The sequence below is a fragment of the Pseudoliparis swirei genome, chromosome 9 (assembly GCF_029220125.1).
Source record: "Pseudoliparis swirei isolate HS2019 ecotype Mariana Trench chromosome 9, NWPU_hadal_v1, whole genome shotgun sequence".
Lineage (NCBI taxonomy): Eukaryota > Metazoa > Chordata > Actinopteri > Perciformes > Liparidae > Pseudoliparis > Pseudoliparis swirei.
In genome coordinates this window covers 917806-938535 of record NC_079396.1, presented here as the reverse complement: position 1 = coordinate 938535, position 20730 = coordinate 917806, and the positions used below count along the sequence as shown (strand labels likewise).

The 20730-nt window shown below is 47.8% G+C and overlaps 1 protein-coding gene across 1 annotated transcript in view; it reads left to right on the top strand.

Moving 5' to 3' along the window:
* The window catches only part of vps13d (vacuolar protein sorting 13 homolog D), a 69652-nt gene extending 49463 nt beyond the window's left edge, over positions 1-20189 (top strand). Inside the window, exons 40-56 of the mRNA XM_056423420.1 lie at positions 61-296; positions 378-480; positions 1288-1445; positions 1538-1646; positions 1718-1888; positions 2360-2464; positions 2545-2694; positions 2822-2971; positions 4472-4568; positions 4647-4795; positions 10468-10602; positions 10740-10907; positions 10994-11126; positions 11316-11511; positions 14752-14883; positions 14949-15189; positions 18727-20189. Of these exons, the coding sequence (XP_056279395.1) occupies positions 61-296; positions 378-480; positions 1288-1445; positions 1538-1646; positions 1718-1888; positions 2360-2464; positions 2545-2694; positions 2822-2971; positions 4472-4568; positions 4647-4795; positions 10468-10602; positions 10740-10907; positions 10994-11126; positions 11316-11511; positions 14752-14883; positions 14949-15189; positions 18727-18858 (2565 nt within the window). The 3' untranslated portion in view covers positions 18859-20189. The remainder of the gene's footprint in view (positions 1-60; positions 297-377; positions 481-1287; positions 1446-1537; positions 1647-1717; positions 1889-2359; positions 2465-2544; positions 2695-2821; positions 2972-4471; positions 4569-4646; positions 4796-10467; positions 10603-10739; positions 10908-10993; positions 11127-11315; positions 11512-14751; positions 14884-14948; positions 15190-18726) is intronic.
* Positions 20190-20730: the final 541 nt, after the last annotated feature.

Below are 20730 nucleotides of genomic sequence, written 5' to 3'. Positions count from 1 at the left end.
AGGGCCGCGAGGGCCGCGAGGGCCTGAACCGAGGCATTCACTCCGCTCCGCTCCCTCCAGGTGCCGATCCAGTTCTGGCACCACGGCGTGGCCGACATCCGGCTGCAGACGGAGGTGAAGGCCGGCTGCGTGCTGGACTACGCCTGCGACGAGCCCACGCTGCCCCCCTACCTCACGCTCACCGTGAAGGGCGCCGGCTCCTCGGAGGTCACGGCGGACATGAACTTCTTCAGGGAATACAACAAGCTCTACTACGAGAACTTCATCTACATCGCGGCCACGCACACCTTCTCCCCGTACGGCCCGCCGCGGCGCCACGATGACGCCATCGCGTCTCGCACGCAGCGGCTGAAGCGGCGTCTGTCCTCTCGTTGCAGGAACGTGGAGACGAGACCGGCCGGGAAGAAGAGACCGGCGAGTCGAGCCGAGCTGGTTCTGGACGTGGACACCAAGACTCAGCGGGTCGTCCTGAAGAAGAAGGTACAGCGACGGGTTGAGAGGACTCTGATGAGTCGTTACCCTGCAGGGGTAGAGGGGAACTGAGAGTCACCATAAAGCCATGTGAGGCCTCCTCTGCTTTATTTATACTCGTATCTATATTTAATAATATATAATATTTGATTAAAAGAATAAACATTTATATACATATTTATATTTGATAATATATCATATTTGATTAAAAGAATAAATATTTACATACATATTTATATTTGATAATATATAATATTTGTTTAAAAGAATAAACATTTACATATTTATTTTTGATAATATATATTATTTGATTAAAAGAATAAACATTTATGTACATATTCATATTTGATCATATATAATATTTTATTAAAAGAATAAACATTTACAGATATATTAATATTTGATAATATAGTATTTGATTAAAATAATAATCATTTATAGATATATTAATATTTTATAATATTTCATTAAAAGAATAAACATTTACATACATATATATATTTGATAATATATTATATTTGATTAAAAGAATAAACATTTATATACATATATATATATACCATAATATTTGATTAAAAGAATAAACATTTATAGAAATATTTATATTTGTTAATATATAATAGTTGATTAAAATAATAAACATTTATATACATATTTATATGTAATATTTGAGTTAAAATACTAAACATTTACATATTTATGCCTCATATTGATGTGAGGCTCAGAGCCTCCTATAGACTCCCAGGCTGCTCTTGTATCCCGTGTTCCTCCCGGTGGAGTAAGCGTGGCGTGCTGTGTGTCCTCGTCCCGGTCCAGGAGCCGGGGAAGCGGTCCCAGCTGTGGAGGATGACCGGCACCGGCATGCTGTGCCACGAGGGCTCGTCTCCCCCGCAGAGCAAGCCGGCTCAGCCCCGCCCCCTGGACTCGTCCCTGGTGCTGGACATCGCCGGGCTGGCGGCCGTCAGCGACAACAGGTCGGTGCGGCGGCGGCGGCGGCGAGCGGGGCGGCGGCCCTCAGGACCGGTCGACGCTCAGCCTGTGGACCCTTTGTGTCTCCGTCCCTCAGCTTCGAGCCGCTGATGCTGAGGAGGCCGGACTCGCGGCGCAGCACCACCCAGACCTGGTACTTCTGCTCCGGCATGCTGACCTGCGGGCTGCCCCGGCTGGTGGTGCAGGTGGGTGCAGCCGGAGACGCTCACACACACACTCCTCGGTTTCATCGTGGATGACTCCTCCTCTTCCTCAGGTGAAGGGCGGGGCGGCTGGCCTGTATGACGGAGCGGAGGTGGTGCTGGGACCCGACTCGGGGCTGCAGGAGCCCGGCCCGGAGCAGCAGTTCATCAACCAGAAGATGAGACCTGGTTCTGGGGTTCTGTCGGTCCAGGTGCTGCCGGACGGACCCACGAGGGTCCTGCAGGTGAGGACCAGCACCACAGAACCACAGAACCACTGCAGCACGGAGCTCTAGGAGCCTCACTGTGTGTGTCTGTGTGTGTCTCTGTCTGTGTGTGTGTCTCTGTCTCTGTGTGTGTCTCTGTGTGTGTCTGTCTCTGTGTGTGTCTCTGTGTGTGTGTCTCTGTGTGTGTCTCTGTCTCTGTGTGTGTCTCTGTCTCTGTGTGTGTCTCTGTGTGTGTGTCTGTGTGTGTGTCTCTGTGTGTCTCTGTGTGTGTCTCTGTGTGTGTGTGTCTCTGTGTATGTGTGTGTCTGTGTGTCTGTGTGTGTGTCTCTGTGTGTCTCTGTGTGTGTCTCTGTCTCTGTGTGTGTCTCTGTGTGTGTGTCTGTCTCTGTGTGTGTGTGTCTCTGTGTGTCTCTGTGTGTGTGTGTGTCTTTGTGTGTGTGTCTCTGTCTCTGTGTGTGTGTGTGTGTGTGTGTGTGTGTGTGTGTGTAGATCAGTGACTTCAGCCAGAGGAGGATGATCCGCAGCTCGTCCTCCACGGAGCAGGAGAAGAGCAAAGAGGAGGTCCAGAAGAAGGAGCCGGAGCAGGAGCTGGAGGTACCAGGACCGGCTGGATGTGACACTGGACCCGGTACCGGGTGCAGCCCCCCGGTAACCTTCACCGTCCTCTTCCTCAGCTGCTGGTGAGCCTGGAGGAGGGGGTGGGTGTGTCCCTGGTCAACAAAGCTCCCGAGGAGCTGGTGTTCACCACGCTGTCCGGCATCGACGTCCACTTCACGCGCACAGCCGCCACCGAGGTCCTGGAGCTCAGCATCCAGAACATCCAGGTGGGTCAGAACCAGAACCACAGCCGCTGGATCAGACAGGAGACTCCAGAGGGTTGATGTTGTGTTGTGTTGATGTTGTGTTGATGTTGTTGTTGTGTTGACGTTGTGTTGTTGTTGTGCTCCTCAGGTGGACAACCAGCTGCTGGGCTCCACCCAGCCGGTGATGCTGTGCGTGACGCCCGGCTCCAGTGAGGGCGGGGCCAGCGACAGCGGGCCGGCCCTGCAGGTCAACTCAGTGAAGGTCCCCAGCAGCCTGATGCTGACCGACCTGTTCAAGGTGAGCACACACACACACACACACACACACACACTCACACTCACACTCACACAGACACACACTCACACACAGACACACACACACACAGACACACACAGACACACACTCACAGACACACAGACACAGACACACACACACACACACACACTCACACAGACACACACACACTCACACTCACACTCACACACACACTCACACTCACACTCACACTCACACACACACACACTCACACTCACACTCAAACTCACACTCACACTCACACAGACACACACTCACACACAGACACACAAACAGACACACAGACACACACACACACACTCACACTCACACACACACACTCACACAGACACACACACACATACACACACACTCACACTCACTCACACACACACACACACACAGACACTCACACACACACTCACACACACACTCACACACACACTCACACACACACACTCACACACACACACACAGACACACACACACTCACACACTCAGACACTCACACACTCACACACAGACACACACACTCACTCACACACAGACTCACACACACTCACACACAGACACACACAGACACTCACACACTCACACACAGACACTTACTCACACACACTCACTCACACAGACACACACACACTCACACACAGACACACACACACTCACACACACACACACTCACTCACACACAGACACACACACACACACACACACATACACACACTCACACACATAGACACACACACTCACTCACACACAGACACTCACACACACACACTCACACACACTCACTCACACACAGACACACACACACTCACACACAGACACACACACACTCACACACACACAGACACACACACACAGACACTCACACTCTCACACACACAGACACACACACAGACACACACACACTCACTCACACACAGACACACAGACACTCACACACACACACACACACACAGACACTCACTCACACACACTCACACAGACACTCACACACACACTCACAGACACTCACACACTCACACACCCTCACACTCACTCACACACAGACACTCACACACTCACACACACACAGACACACACACACTCACTCACACACAGACACACACACACTCACTCACACACAGACACACACACACACTCACAGACACACACTCACTCACACACACACAGACACACACTCACTCACACACAGACACACACACTCACTCACACAGACACTCACACTCTCACACACACTCACAGACACACACTCACTCACACACACACAGACACACACACTCACACACAGACACACACACTCACACACATAGACACACACTCACTCACACACATAGACACACACACACTCACTCACACACACACAGACACACACACACACCCTCACACACTCACTCACACACAGACACAGACACACACACACACCCTCACACACCCTCACCCTCACACTCAGACACAGACTCACACCCCCTCCCTCCCTCCCTCCCCTCTGCGCAGCACCTCATGGTGACGGCGCGGCGCTTCACGGTGATCCTCGAGGAGAAGCTGCTGCTCAAGCTGCTCAGCTTCTTCGGCTACGGGCAGACGGAAGCCGGTGGGTCGCGGTGAAGGTCGCGGTGCGTTTGCGGCACGGTGAGCGAGACGCTGACGTTTATCCATCTGATGAACGCAGAGCTGGAGAAGCTGGACGAGAACATCTACGAGAGGCCCGGCGAGGACGCCGGCGCCCCCAAACGGTTCTACTTTGAGAACCTGAAGATCAGCCTCCCGCAGGTCAAGCTGAGCGTCTTCACCTCCCACAAGCTGCCCGCCGACCTCAAGGTAACCCGCTGGGCGCACTTCCTGTTCCCACAGGGTGCACTTCCTGTTCCCACAGGGCTCACTTCCTGTTCCCACAGGGTGTCACTTCCTCTTACCTCATGATGTCCCTGGGCCTTCACGTCCTCTTGTCCTCTCATCTTCTCATCCTCTCATCCTCTGGTCCTCTCATCTTCTTGTCCTCTCATCCTGTTGTCCTCTTGTCCTCTCATCCTCTTGTCCTCTCATCCTGTTGTCCTCTCATCCTCTTGTCCTCTCATCTTCTTGTCCTCTCATCTTCTTGTCCTCTCATCCTCTTGTCCTCTCATCCTCTTGTCCTCTCATCCTGTTGTCCTCTCATCCTGTTGTCCTCTCATCCTGTTGTCCTCTCATCCTCTTGTCCTCTCATCTTCTTGTCCTCTCATCCTCTTGTCCTCTCATCTTCTTGTCCTCTCATCTTCATGTCCTCTTGTCCTCTCATCTTCTTGTCCTCTCATCTTCATGTCCTCTTGTCCTCTCATCTTCTTGTCCTCTCATTTTCTTGTCCTCTCATCCTCTTGTCCTCTCATCTTCTTGTCCTCTCATCTTATTGTCCTCTCATCCTGTTGTCCTCTCATCCTGTTGTCCTCTCATCCTCTTGTCCTCTCATCTTCTTGTCCTCTCATTTTCTTGTCCTCTCATCCTCTTGTCCTCTCATCCTCTTGTCCTCTCATCTTCTTGTCCTCTCATCTTCTTGTCCTCTCATCCTCTTGTCCTCTCATCCTCTTGTCCTCTCATCCTGTTGTCCTCTCATCTTCTTGTCCTCTCATCTTCTTGTCCTCTCATCCTCTTGTCCTCTCATCCTGTTGTCCTCTCATCTTCTTGTCCTCTCATCCTCTTGTCCTCTCATCCTGTTGTCCTCTCATCCTCTTGTCCTCTCATCTTCTTGTCCTCTCATCTTCTTGTCCTCTCATCCTCTTGTCCTCTCATCTACTTGTCCTCTCATCCTCTTGTCCTCTCATCTTCTTGTCCTCTCGTCCTCTTGTCCTCTCATCTTCTTGTCCTCTCATCCTCTTGTCCTCTCATCTTCTTGTCCTCTCATCTTCTTGTCCTCTCATCCTCTCCAGGGTGTCCGCGGGTCCTTAAAAAGTCTTAAATTGCTTTTCCTAAAAATAAGGCCTTAAAAAGTCTTAAATTGTCTTAAATTCAGATTGGATTGGTCTTAAATTTTTTGGGTGTCATGTCCAGGGGTTTTCCTGGGTCAAAATGGGTCTTCGGTGCTCCCAAAATATGTTGGCGCTGCTTGTACCGTCTATTTGTGCAGGTCGGGCTGTTGAGTGATCAGCAGCTGGTCGCTCGGTCCATTCGCGCACCTCACAGTTGCGTATTGATCAGACAAGAAGACACGCTTATCAACTCCAGTGTTTCCCCTATAACAGGGTGAAATCCCCGCAAACAATTCTCGGCTCGCGCGACAGGCGATGTGCGCGCGGCATCGAAGCTGCCGTGATGCGCGCTGCAGGTGAGCACCGTATTCGGTCCCATCCCCTACAACGTGAAGCATCGGCTACTTTAGAAAACATGGCAGGATGCAAGTTCAACAACGGCTTGAAAAGAACGAGTGTTTCTGGTCACGGTCGGTGAAATGCTTCTGAATCTGCGTTATGTGTCGCGAGACTTTCCAGCGGTGGAATCTCACGTAGAGCAAGAAGCACAGAGACTAGCGAAGGCCGCCAGCAGCCCGCGGGGCTAGCTGCTGCTCCGCCGCTAGCTCCTGCTCCGCCGCTAGCTGCTGCTCCGCCGCGAGCTCCTGCTCCGCCGCTAGCTGCTGCTCCGCCGCGAGCTCCTGCTCCGCCGCTAGCTCCTGCTCCGCCGCTAGCTGCTGCTCCGCCGCGAGCTCCTGCTCCGCCGCGAGCTCCTGCTCCGCCGCTAGCTGCTGCTCCGCCGCTAGCTCCTGCTTCGCCGCTAGCTGCTGCTCCGCCGCTAGCTCCTGCTCCGCCGCGAGCTCCTGCTCCGCCGCTAGCTGCTGCTCCGCTAGCTGCTGCTCGCGTGAGCTCCTGCTTCGCCGCTAGCTCCTGCTCCGCCGCTAGCTGCTGCTCCGCATGAGCTCCTGCTCGCCGCTAGCTCCTGCTCCGCGCTAGCTCCTGCTCCGCCAGCTCCTGCTCCGCCGCTAGCTGCTGCTCCGCTAGCTCCTGCCGCCGCTAGCTGCTGCTCCGCCGCTAGCTCCTGCTCCGTGAGCTCCTGCTCCGCCGCTAGCTCCTGCTCCGCATGAGCTCCTGCTCCGCCGCTAGCTGCTGCTCGCCGCTAGCTCCTGCGCCGCTAGCTGCTGCTCCGCTAGCTCCTGCTCCGCTGAGCTCCTGCTCCGCTAGCTCCTGCTCCGCCCGAACGCAGCGTCAACTACAATGCTGGAGGTCACCGGAGGAAATCCAGCGCCTTGCAACAAAGAGCTCATCACCGAAGACCAACGCTGCAGTGCGTTCTTCATTCTGTTCCACGAGACTCTGGACCAGACCACCGCGAGACTCTGGACCAGACCACCGCGAGCAGACAGCTGGACTTCATGTGCTATTGGTGAAATGACCAGGTCCCGTCAGGATCCTGTGGAGCTCATGGGCCATGACACCAGGACCTACTTCAGCATCTCACAGTAAGTCTAACATAAATATATGTTTTAACTAACCTCATGTATATGAGTATGTGTTTCATATAGTTACGCTTTACTCGTGTGTCAAGTTAATAACAGCTATGCATAGGCGCACTACACATTAATTAGACTAATTAAAAATAGTTTTATAATGGTAGTAGAGTGGTGTTTACCTGTCAATATGTCTACATAGTGTTCACTAGGCTCAAGGGATGGCTCGCGTTGCTTAATTTGTAAAAATAGTATTCATTCCTATTTATCCAGTCTGACATTAATCTGAAGTGGTGGTGTCATAAAAGATGTGTTGACTGTTGTTTGGCTAATGTCTGCCTTTTTTCTTTCTTTTTTCCAGGACAATGGACCAAATGTCAACTGGAAGTTTTTATATTAATACAGTTTGAAAAGGAATGTTTTCCTAGTATATTCACAAAAGCTCAGGAGGAGACGTATGAACCTGTGACACAAACATCCATCACATAGAGACATGAGAACTGACACACACACACACACACACATACATTCTATTATGTAAATGAATTAGCATTTTAAAAGCAGCTGGAAATGTTATTTGTTATTTTATGGATTTTTTTGTTCAAAAGGAACTATGTTGCATGTATTTTTTAAATATATTTACTTATTTTTAGAGACATTTGTTCATGGGACTTAAATGTTCTGAAAATGTATTAATAAATATAATTTACAACAGCAATGACATTTGTGTTATCCTTTTGCATTGCACCATACTGTTCATTTTGAACAGACATCAGTGTGTTTACTTTTAATTAATTAATTTAGATTAATGTATATTTCCATCGTAAATTAGGTCTTAAATTTTATTTAGACGTGGTCTTAAAAAGTCTTAAAAAGTCTTAAATTTCACTGGTTTATTCCTGTAGACACCCTGCTCTCATCTTCTTGTCCTCTCGTCCTCTCATCTTCTTGTCCTCTCGTCCTCTCATCTTCTTGTCCTCTCGTCCTCTTGTCCTCTCATCTTCTTGTCCTCTCATCCTCTTGTCCTCTCATCCTCATCTTCTTGTCCTCTCATCTTCTCGTCCTCTCGTCCTCTCATCTTCTTGTCCTCTCGTCCTCTCATCTTCTCATCCTCTTGTCCTCTCATCTTCTTGTCCTCTCGTCCTCTCATCTTCTTGTCCTATTGTTCTCTTGTCCTCTCATCTTCTCGTCCTCTCATCCTCTTGTCCTCTCATCTTCTTGTCCTCTCATCCTCTTGTCCTCTCATCTTCTCGTCCTCTCATCTTCTTGTCCTCTCATCTTCTTGTCCTCTCATCTTCTCGTCCTCTTGTCCTCTCATCCTCTTGTCCTCTCATCTTCTTGTCCTCTCGTCCTCTGGTCCTCTCATCCTCTTGTCATCTCATCTTTTTGTCCTCTCATCCTCTTGTCCTCTCGTCCTCTGGTCCTCTCATCCTCTTGTCATCTCATCCTCTTGTCCTCTGGTCTTGTCCTCTTGTCCTCTCGTCCTCTCAACTTCTTGTCCTCTCATCCTCTTATCCTCTCATCTTCTTGTCCTCTCATCCTCTTGTCCTCTCATCTTCTTGTCCTCTCATCCTTGTGTCATCTCATATTTTTGTCCTCTCATCCTCTTGTCCTCTGGTCCTCTTGTCCTCTCATCTTCTTGTCCTCTCATCTTCTCGTCCTCTCGTCCTCTTGTCCTCTCATCTTCTTGTCCTCTCATCTTCTCGTCCTCTCATCTTCTTGTCCTCTTGTCCTCTCATCTTCTTGTCCTCTCATCTTCTCGTCCTCTCATCTTCTTGTCCTCTCGTCCTCTCATCTTCTTGTCCTCTTGTCCTCTCATCTTCTCGTCCTCTTGTCCTCTCATCTTCTTGTCCTCTCGTCCTCTGGTCCTCTCATCTTCTTGTCCTCTCGTCCTCTCAACTTCTTATCCTCTTATCCTCTCATCTTCTTGTCCTCTCATCTTCTTGTCCTCTCATCCTCTTGTCCTCTCAACTTCTTGTCCTCTCGTCCTCTGGTCCTCTCATCTTCTTGTCCTCTCATCCTCTTGTCCTCTCATCTTCTCGTCCTCTCATCTTCTTGTCCTCTTGTCCTCTCATCTTCTCGCCCTCTCATCTTCTTGTCCTCTCATCTTCTCGTCCTCTCATCTTCTTGTCCTCTCATCTTCTCGTCCTCTCATCTTCTTGTCCTCTCGTCCTCTCATCTTCTCGTCCTCTTGTCCTCTCATCTTCTTGTCCTCTCGTCCTCTGGTCCTCTCATCCTCTTGTCATCTCATCTTTTTGTCCTCTCATCCTCTTGTCCTCTGGTCCTCTTGTCCTCTCATCCTCTTGTCCTCTCATCTTCTTGTCCTCTCATCTTCTTGTCCTCTCGTCCTCTTGTCCTCTCGTCTTCTTGTCCTCTTGTCCTCTGGTCCTCTCATCCTCTTGTCATCTCATCTTTTTGTCCTCTCATCCTCTTGTCCTCTGGTCCTCTTGTCCTCTCATCTTCTCATCCTCTTGTCCTCTCATCCTCTTGTCCTCTCATCTTCTTGTCCTCTCGTCTTCTTGTCCTCTCGTCCTCTCATCCTCTCGTCCTCTCGTCCTCTCATCTTCTTATCTTCTCGTCCTCTCATCTTCTTGTCCTCTCGTCCTCTCATCTTCTCGTCCTCTCATCTTCTTGTCCTCTTGTCCTCTCATCTTCTCGTCCTCTCATCTTCTTGTCCTCTCGTCCTCTCATCTTCTCGTCCTCTCATCTTATTGTCCTCTTGTCCTCTCATCTTCTTGTCCTCTTGTCCTCTCGTCTTCTCGTCCTCTCGTCCTCTCATCTTCTTGTCCTCTCGTCCTCTGGTCCTCTCATCCTCTTGTCATCTCATCTTTTTGTCCTCTCATCCTCTTGTCCTCTGGTCCTCTCGTCCTCTTGTCCTCTCATCTTCTTGTCCTCTCGTCTTCTTGTCCTCTCGTCTTCTTGTCCTCTCGTCCTCTGGTCCTCTCATCCTCTTGTCCTCTCATCTTCTTGTCCTCTCATCTTCTTATCCTCTCGTCCTCTTGTCCTCTTGTCCTCTCATCTTCTTGTCCTCTCATCCTCTTGTCCTCTCATCTTCTCATCTTCTCATCCTCTCATCCTCTAGGCCCTGAAGGGGACTCTGGGCTTCCCTCTGGTGCGCTTTGAGGACGCGGTCATCAACATGTACCCGTTCACCAGAGTGCACCCCTACGAGACGCAGGAGATCCTCCTCAACGACATCCTCAAGCACTTCAGGGAGGTGAGCCCTCAGCCTCGTCTGACAGGCTACACGCCGCTCCTTATCCTCCATCAGCCAATCAGCTGCTCCGTGCACAGCGTGGCTCCCGTCTTGACTGCATGTTCCCTCGCTCCCTTGCTCCCTCGCTCCCCGTCTAGGAGCTGATCAGCCAGGCGGCTCAGATTCTGGGCTCCGTGGACTTCCTGGGGAACCCCATGGGCCTAGTGAACGACGTCACCGAGGGCGTGTCGGAGCTCATCAAGTACGGCAACGTGGGCGGCCTCATCCGCAACGTCACCCACGGGGTCTCCAACTCCGCCGCCAAGGTGCCCCCCCCCGCACACACACACACACACACACACACACCTGCACAGAGCGGCGTGGGCTGAACCTCCTCCTGTCCCGGGTCCAGTTTGCAGGGACCCTGTCGGACGGCCTGGGGAAGACTATGGACAACCGGCACCAGAGTGAGCGCGAGTACATCCGGTACCACGGCGCCACCAGCGGAGAGCACCTGGTGGCGGGGATCCATGGCCTGGCCCACGGTAACCACGCACCTGGCAGTCCAGACGCTGGGCACACGAGCGCCTCGTGGTTCACACCCAGAACCCTCAGGAGCTCCTTGTGGTTCTCACTCATAGTTAATAGTTTATATCATAGTTAATAGTTAATATCATAGTTAATAGTTTATATCCAGGGCGTTGTTTACATGTCACCCCCCCCCCCCCCCCCAGGTATCATCGGCGGCATGACGAGCATCATCACGTCCACGGTGGAGGGCGTGAAGACGGAGGGCGGAGTCAGCGGCTTCTTCTCCGGCCTGGGGAAAGGTCTGGTGGGCACCGTCACCAAGCCGGTGGCCGGGGCGCTGGACTTCGCCTCTGAGACGGCGCAGACGGTCCGGGACATGGCTAGTCTCAGCAACCACCGGTGGGTCCCGTCTATCACCTGGGTCACTACGGGGCCACGAGGCGTCAGGCCTCTAGGGATGCTGAGGTCACTGTTATGAGGTCACTGTGTTATGAGGTCATTATGTTATGAGGTCATTATGTTATGAGGTCATTATGTTATGCGGTCACTGTGTTATGAGGTCATTATGTTATGAGGTCACTGTGTTATGAGGTCATTATGTTATGAGGTCACTGTGTTATGAGGTCACTGTTATGAGGTCACTGTGTTATGAGGTCACTGTGTTATGAGGTCACTGTGTTATGAGGTCACTGTGTTATGAGGTCATTATGTTATGAGGTCATTATGTTATGAGGTCACTGTGTTATGAGGTCATGTTATGCGGTCACTGTGTTATGAGGTCATTGTGTTATGAGGTCACTGTTATGAGGTCATTATGTTATGCGGTCACTGTGTTATGAGGTCATTGTGTTATGAGGTCACTGTTATGAGGTCACTGTGTTATGAGGTCACTGTGTTATGAGGTCACTGTGTTATGAGGTCACTGTGTTATGAGGTCATTATGTTACGGTCACTGTGTTATGAGGTCATTATGTTATGAGGTCATTATGTCACTGTGTTATGAGGTCATTATGTTATGAGGTCATTATGTTATGAGGTCACTGTGTTATGAGGTCATTATGTTATGAGGTCACTGTGTTATGAGGTCATTGTGTTATGAGGTCACTGTGTTATGAGGTCATTGTGTTATGCGGTCACTGTTATGAGGTCATTATGTTATGCGGTCACTGTGTTATGAGGTCATTGTGTTATGAGGTCATTGTGTTATGAGGTCACTGTGTTATGAGGTCATTATGTTATGAGGTCACTGTTATGAGGTCATTATGTTATGCGGTCACTGTGTTATGAGGTCATTATGTTATGAGGTCACTGTGTTATGAGGTCATTGTGTTATGAGGTCACTGTGTTATGAGGTCATTATGTTATGAGGTCACTGTTATGAGGTCATTATGTTATGCGGTCACTGTGTTATGAGGTCATTGTGTTATGAGGTCACTGTGTTATGAGGTCATTGTGTTATGCGGTCACTGTGTTATGAGGTCATTATGTTATGAGGTCATTATGTTATGCGGTCACTGTGTTATGAGGTCATTATGTTATGAGGTCATTATGTTATGAGGTCACTGTGTTATGAGGTCATTATGTTATGAGGTCACTGTGTTATGAGGTCATTGTGTTATGCGGTCACTGTGTTATGAGGTCACTGTGTTATGAGGTCACTGTGTTATGAGGTCATTGTGTTATGAGCTCACTGTTATGCGGTCACTGTGTTATGAGGTCATTATGTTATGAGGTCATTATGTTATGCGGTCACTGTGTTATGAGGTCATTATGTTATGAGGTCATTGTGTTATGAGGTCACTGTGTTATGAGGTCATTATGTTATGAGGTCACTGTGTTATGAGGTCATTGTGTTATGCGGTCACTGTGTTATGAGGTCATTGTGTTATGAGGTCACTGTGTTATGAGGTCACTGTGTTATGAGGTCATTGTGTTATGAGCTCACTGTTATGAGGTCACTGTTATGAGGTCACTGTGTTATGAGGTCACTGTGTTATGAGGTCATTATGTTATGCGGTCACTGTGTTATGAGGTCATTATGTTATGAGCTCACTGTTATGAGGTCATTATGTTATGAGGTCATTATGTTATGAGGTCACTGTGTTATGAGGTCATTATGTTATGAGGTCATTATGTTATGCGGTCATTATGTTATGAGGTCACTGTGTTATGAGGTCATTATGTTATGAGGTCACTGTGTTATGAGGTCACTGTGTTATGAGGTCATTATGTTATGAGGTCATTGTGTTATGAGGTCACTGTGTTATGAGGTCATTATGTTATGAGGTCATTATGTTATGAGGTCATTATGTTATGAGGTCACTGTGTTATGAGGTCATTATGTTATGAGGTCACTGTGTTATGAGGTCACTGTGTTATGAGGTCATTATGTTATGAGGTCATTATGTTATGAGGTCACTGTGTTATGAGGTCATTATGTTATGAGGTCACTGTTATGAGGTCATTATGTTATGAGGTCACTGTTATGAGGTCACTGTGTTATGAGGTCATTATGTTATGAGGTCATTATGTTATGAGGTCATTATGTTATGAGGTCATTATGTTATGAGGTCACTGTGTTATGAGGTCATTATGTTATGAGGTCACTGTGTTATGAGGTCACTGTGTTATGAGGTCATTATGTTATGAGGTCACTGTGTTATGAGGTCACTGTGTTATGAGGTCACTGTGTTATGAGGTCACTGTGTTATGAGGTCATTATGTTATGAGGTCACTGTGTTATGAGGTCACTGTGTTATGAGGTCATTATGTTATGAGGTCACTGTTATGAGGTCATTATGTTATGAGGTCACTGTGTTATGAGGTCACTGTGTTATGAGGTCATTATGTTATGAGGTCACTGTGTTATGAGGTCACTGTGTTATGAGGTCATTATGTTATGAGGTCACTGTGTTATGAGGTCACTGTGTTATGAGGTCATTATGTTATGAGGTCACTGTGTTATGAGGTCATTATGTTATGAGGTCACTGTTACAGCCTGTTGAAAAATAATAATTATATATAATAATAATATAATACTATTAGGCAATAATAAATCTATTAGTCAATAATAAATATATTAGTCATGAAAAAAATCTATTAGGAAATAATAAATCTATTAGGCTGCAGTCTACAGATTCAAAGAGTTTTCCTAGACAGAAAACTTAAATCAGACAATAATATTCAATGTTATTCTTATTTCTTTGTGGTTATTACTTGTTCTAAAAAATGTTAAACAACTATTAACAATTATAAATTATTTCTTAGTTTTTTTTATAATTCAAAATTATATTTATTGATATTTTGTGTATCTAGTACAGGCAGTAGATAGGACACACAACCCAGAACAACAACAACAACAACACTAGATGATCATCATCATGAGAGGGCGTTGTGTCGCCCCCTAGTGACGACAGGGGCACATTACAGTTCTCAGGGCAGCTTTACCCGGTGTGTTCCTGGCCTGTGGACTCTGTAATGATGTGTGTGTGTGTGTGTGTGTGTGTGTGTGTGTGTGTGTGTGTGTGTGTGTGTGTGTGTGTGTGTGTGTGTGTGTGTGTGTGTGTGTGTGTGTGTGTGTGTGTGTGTGTGTGTGTGTGTGTGTGTGTGTGTGTGTGTGTGTGTGTGTGTGTGTCTCAGGCTCGGCGTGCAGCGCGTCAGGAAGCCACGCTGCTGTAAGGGTCCTCAGGGTCTGCTGCCGCGCCACTCGTCCACGCAGGCCGACGGCCAGGAGCAGCTGTTCCGCCTCACCGACAACATCCACTCCGAGTTGTGAGTCTCGCTTCTTCTCCCCGGCGCCGCCGCCCCGCGTCAGACTGACTTCCTGTCTCCCCCAGCTTCATTGCCGTGGAGCCCATCGACAGCTACTGCGTGCTCATCTCCTCCAAGGTGGTCTACTTCCTGAGGCCGGGGGACTACGTGGACCGCGAGGCCATCTTCCTGGAGGTCAAGTACGACGACCTCTACCACTGCCTGGTCTCTAAGGATCATGGGAAGGTTTATGTGCAGCTCACCAAGAAGGCTGAGGGCACCAGCAGCGGCGTGGCCATGCCGGGCCCCTCCCACCAGAAACCCATGGTGAGACACCGATGGTGCTGACCCGGTCACACCTCCACCTAACTCGCACCCGATGGTGCTGACCCGTTAGCTCATGACAAATTAAGCAGATATAAAGATCTGATACATATAAATACATATTTATTTATATATATGTATATATTTGAATATTTATATATGTGTGTATATATATATATTTAAATATTTATTTGTATGTATATATACATAAATATTTAATTTGTTTCTATATATAAAAATATATTTTAATATGTTTATATATATATAAATATGTATATACATACAGGACTGTCTCAGAAAATTAGAATATTGTGATGAAGTTCTTTATTTTCTGCAATGCAATTAAAAAAACAAAAATGTCATGCATTCTGGATTCATTACAAATCAACTGAAATATTGCAAGCCTTTTATTCTTTTAATATTGCTGATTATGGCTTACAGCTTAAGAAAACTCAAATATCCTATCTCTAAATATTAGAATATCATGAAAAAGTATACTAGTAGGGTATTAAACAAATCACTTGAATTGTCTAATTAACTCGAAACACCTGCAAGGGTTTCCTGAGCCTTGACAAACACTCAGCTGTTATAAATCTTTTTTTTTACTTGGTCTGAGGAAATATTAAAATTTTATGAGATAGGATTTTAGAGTTTTCTTAAGCTGTAAGCCATAATCAGCAATATAAAAGGCTTGCAATATTTCAGTTGATTTGTAATGAATCCAGAATGCATGACATTTTTGTTTTTTTAATTGCATTACAGAAAATAAAGAACTTTATCACAATATTCTAATTTTCTGAGACAGTCCTGTACATATTTGTATTTAAATATATACATATATATGTTGATATAAATATATACATTTATTTATATATGTAAGTACGTATATATATTAGGGCTGGGCAACGATTAAAAATTGTAATCGCATGATTTCCCTGATTAATCGCGATTAATCGCATTTGGATACGCAAAATCCAATAATTCAAAAGTAGTGTATAGCGCACTTCTATTTTAAATGTTCTGCCATATGAATGAAAGTGCCATAAAATATGTTGTGCAAACAAACACTTAACATCAGCATTTGTATATAGTAGCAGTTAAATAAAATAAATACTTTGTGTAAATCTCAACTTAAACAATGTTATCAAAACAAACACAAAACTAAAGCTTATTGCCACTGCCAGGGCATTAATGTTAGTGTGGTGAAGCACCACAAATGTGATTACATTTACGTAAACCAGAAAACGACAAACAGAAGGAAGTTAGCCAAGGTGTATTGAATTGTAAAGACATTTTTTATTTTCTAACATAGCTCTTCCCTTTGTACAGTCCTATGAACAAGATTTACAGTTCAATCAGATTAACTCAACCAACAGCAACCGTGGAGGGTAACATGGGTTTCATGTGTAAACGAACCAGCTATTAACAATGCCATGATTCAGAAACCCGTTGGCCGCATTTAATTGAGAAAACTACGTTGAGGACCTAATCCTGAAAACATCAGCCCTCTCCTCAGAGAGAAAGAGCTAAACATAACCTAACGAGCTCAAACTAACCCTAACCCAAAAAAGAACCAGGAAACACTGTCAGTGCAGTTTGTAGATTCCTACAAATGTATGTTTTTTACTCCTCTGCACTAAACCAGTTGCTAAGGCACACCAGATTATTAACATTTTCAGATGATAAAGAAGCTCTCTTCTTCTGGACAATATGACCAGCAAGAGAAAACAACCTTTCTCAGGGGGCGGAGGCTGCCGGTGTGGCCAGGTCCTTCTGTGCACAGGGGGCCAGCTGCATGTTGGACCACCACTCTGATGGCGGGCTCTGCTCTGTGTCGATGCACACTGTTCTCAATTGAGTCTTCTTCTTGTTCAGAATCAGACTCGGATGAAGCAGCCAATAGGGTGAACTTTTTCTTTGGTGGTGAGTTTTTGTCTTCCCTCGGTTCCTCTGCAATAACCCTCTGTTCCTTGACTACGCTGGTGGCTGAGGCCCACACCTCCCTCCTCTCAGCTCTGGGTCGACACTTGAGGTCCTTGAATCTCGGGTCCAATGCAGGAGCAATCTTCAGATATGCAGTGTTGGCATTTCCCTTGCGTGTCTCCATGTCGTTCCTGAATGTAGACTTGAAGTTGGTCACGTAGGCAGGGTCATCATCTGAGCTCTCATCACCGGGACAGATGGCAAACAGCAGGCAGCCACAGAGCATGAGACAGACTGTTCGCCTCCCAAAAGTTCAGTCAAATACCTGCAACAGAAAATCAACTCCACTTCAGTCAAAATTGGGCGTCTCATACCTGCCGTCATTTGTTGAGATTCTCTAAATGTTTCTCAGACCGACGTCTTCCACAAGACTAACCGGCCTGCAGTAGCTCTCCACTTCGCTGTGGCGTTGGTTCTCTTGGTTGATCTCCTCCCTGCAGCTCGTCTGCCGAAGCCTCGCTCCACTGTGTGTTTGGTTGTATGATTCGCTGCATCAACGGTGTGTCTCGCATGTAAATGATATTTAAGACTGGAAGTCCTCCGGTGATAAGACAATTCATCTTGGCAGTGTTACATATCACTTTGTTTCTGTCGACTCCGCCGTCTTTAAGAACTTTGAATTGAAAATGGCCATTTAAAATCTCCGTTCTCTTCTCCATGTTTGTTAAACCGCGAATGACTTTCTTTTCCAGCTCCGCAGCAATCAATAGCAGACTTTTCAAAATAAAAGCCTGTGAGCAACAAACTTTTACAATCATAAAATAAATACTAAAACCTGCGTTAACGCGCGATAAAATAATTGTCGGCGTTAATTAATTGATGCGTTAACGCAAGATTAAAGCGTTAACGTGCCCAGCCCTAATATATATATACATATATATGTATATATATGTATTTATATATGTATATATACATTTATAGATATACATATATATGTATTTATATATATATGTATATATTTACATATATATGTATATATACATATGTATTTATATATGACCAGCTCCTCCTAGTAGTCCCTAAAACTAAGAAAATTACCAGAGGAGACCGGGCCTTCTCAGCAGTAGCCCCCAGGCTCTGGAACGACCTGCCCCCCCAGGTCAAATTGTCGCCCACCCTCCAAACCTTTAAGTCCCGCCTGAAGACCCACCTCTTTTCCCTCGCTTTTGAGTCAGTTTGAGTTATGTTTTGTATTGATTTCTCTCTATTTTGTTTGTATGCCTTTTATCTACTACTGTAATATTATATTTTATTATTATGCTATGCTTACTGTGAAGCACTTCGTTAAACCCTCTGTTTTTAATATGTGCTATATAAATAAATTGGATTGGATTGGATTTATATATATACATATGTATTTATATATGCATATATACATTTATATATATATATGCATATATTCAGTAAACACATACGGTCTCAAGGTACTTCAGGAGTCACATGACCTGTGGGAGAGGTCATGTGACTCCAGGAAGTGGCTCACACAGATGTCAAAGATGTAAACTATGATGCAGGTTGTTTACTAACACGTCTCCGTGACCTCCGACCTCTCCATAGGTCCACGTGAAGACCGAGAACCTGGCCATCAAAATCTCTCAGGAGATCAACTACGCCAAGAGTCTGTACTACGAGCAGCAGCTGATGCTGCCGGCCAGCGAGGACGAGGACGGCCTGCTGCTGGAGTCCTGACCCCGTGACCTCTAGGACCTGAGGCTGGAGTCCTGACCCCGTGACCTCTAGGACCTGAGGCTGGAGTCCTGACCCCGTGACCTCTAGGACCTGAGGCTGGAGTCCTGACCCCGTGACCTTTAGGACCTGAGGCTGGAGTCCTGACCCCGTGACCTCTAGGACCTGAGGCTGGAGTCCTGACCCTGTGACCTCTAGGACCTGAGGCTGGAGTCATGATACCGTGACCTCTAGGACCTGAGGCTGGAGTCCTGACCCCGTGACCTCTAGGACCTGAGGCTGGAGTCCTGACCCCGTGACCTCTAGGACCTGAGGCTGGAGTCCTGACCCCGTGACCTCTAGGACCTGAGGCTGGAGTCATGATACCGTGACCTCTAGGACCTGAGGCTGGAGTCCTGACCCTGTGACCTCTAGGACCTGAGGCTGGAGTCCTGACCCCGTGACCTCTAGGACCTGAGGCTGGAGTCCTGACCCCGTGACCTCTAGGACCTGAGGCTGGAGTCCTGACCCCGTGACCTCTAGGACCTGAGGCTGGAGTCATGATACCGTGACCTCTAGGACCTGAGGCTGGAGTCCTGACCCTGTGACCTCTAGGACCTGAGGCTGGAGTCATGACACCATGACCTCTAGGACCTGAGGCTGGAGTCCTGACCCTGTGACCTCTAGGACCTGAGGCTGGAGTCCTGACCCCGTGACCTCTAGGACCTGAGGCTGGAGTCCTGACCCCGTGACCTCTAGGACCTGAGGCTGGAGTCCTGACCCCTGAAGGACCCCAGTCCCTTTCGTGATGTCCGTAGAGTTTTAACGTGTGTGGCAGTGAGGGGACGGTGACCTTTGCTCTTTAGTCCCGTGACGAAGCACCTTATGCACCGACATGAACCCATGTGCAAGGCAGTGTCTGTGTCGAGTGCTGCTGTGTGTAGATAGAGCTGCATGTGTTCATGATGAAGAGCACTGCCTTCTCTCTGTTTTGTGTGGGGGGGAATTGCACTGACACAGGAAGGGGAGGGGCCTTGTGGCTCCGCCCCTCGCCCTGAAGCCTTTTACAATCACGCCTCCAGCGCCGCACTTTTATTTGACGAATCCTTTTTTAACGAGCTTCTTTCTCCCCGGAGTTCTCCTGACCGCTGCGTGACCTGGACCTGGTTGTGGGTTTGATTTGGTGTCGGAAGAGGACCGGGTCTGGGGGTCTGGGGGTCTGGAGCTCTGGGGGTCTGGAGCTCTGGACCTCTGGGGGTCTGGAGCTCTGGGCCGAGGTGGTGGACGGTGGATATGTGATCCTGTAAAATGACCTTCAGGTGGACGCTGCTTCAAATAAAGCATCACGACTGCAACTCATGGTGAGACCCGTTCTTTACCCTCAGTCTGCATCACACGGCTGAGGGTCTACAGACCACACCCCCTCTGAGGGTCTACAGACCACCTACAGACCACACCCCCTCTGAGGGTCTACAGACCACACCCCCTCTGAGGGTCTACAGACCACCTACAGACCACACCCCCTCTGAGGGCCTACAGACCACACCCCCTCTGAGGGTCTAGACCACACACCCTCTGAGGGTCTACAGACCACCTACAGACCACACCCCCTCTAAGGGTCTTCAGACCACCTACAGACCACACCCCCTCTGAGGGTCTACGTGGATCCTGGAGGTCGATGTTTCCTCAAAGTGTTTCTACGTTCTCTGATACGAGGTCTTTGAGGATCAATGTATCGGCCAATCAGAACGTAACGCCTGTCATCACGTGTGAGTGCTGGCTATCGACTTGATACCTTTGAGGATCGAAGCTAGGAGATAGAAGCTAGGAGATGGGGAGCGTTCTGATTGGCTCACCACATGGCTCAGCTGGAGAGCTAACGGTCAGAACCTTCTC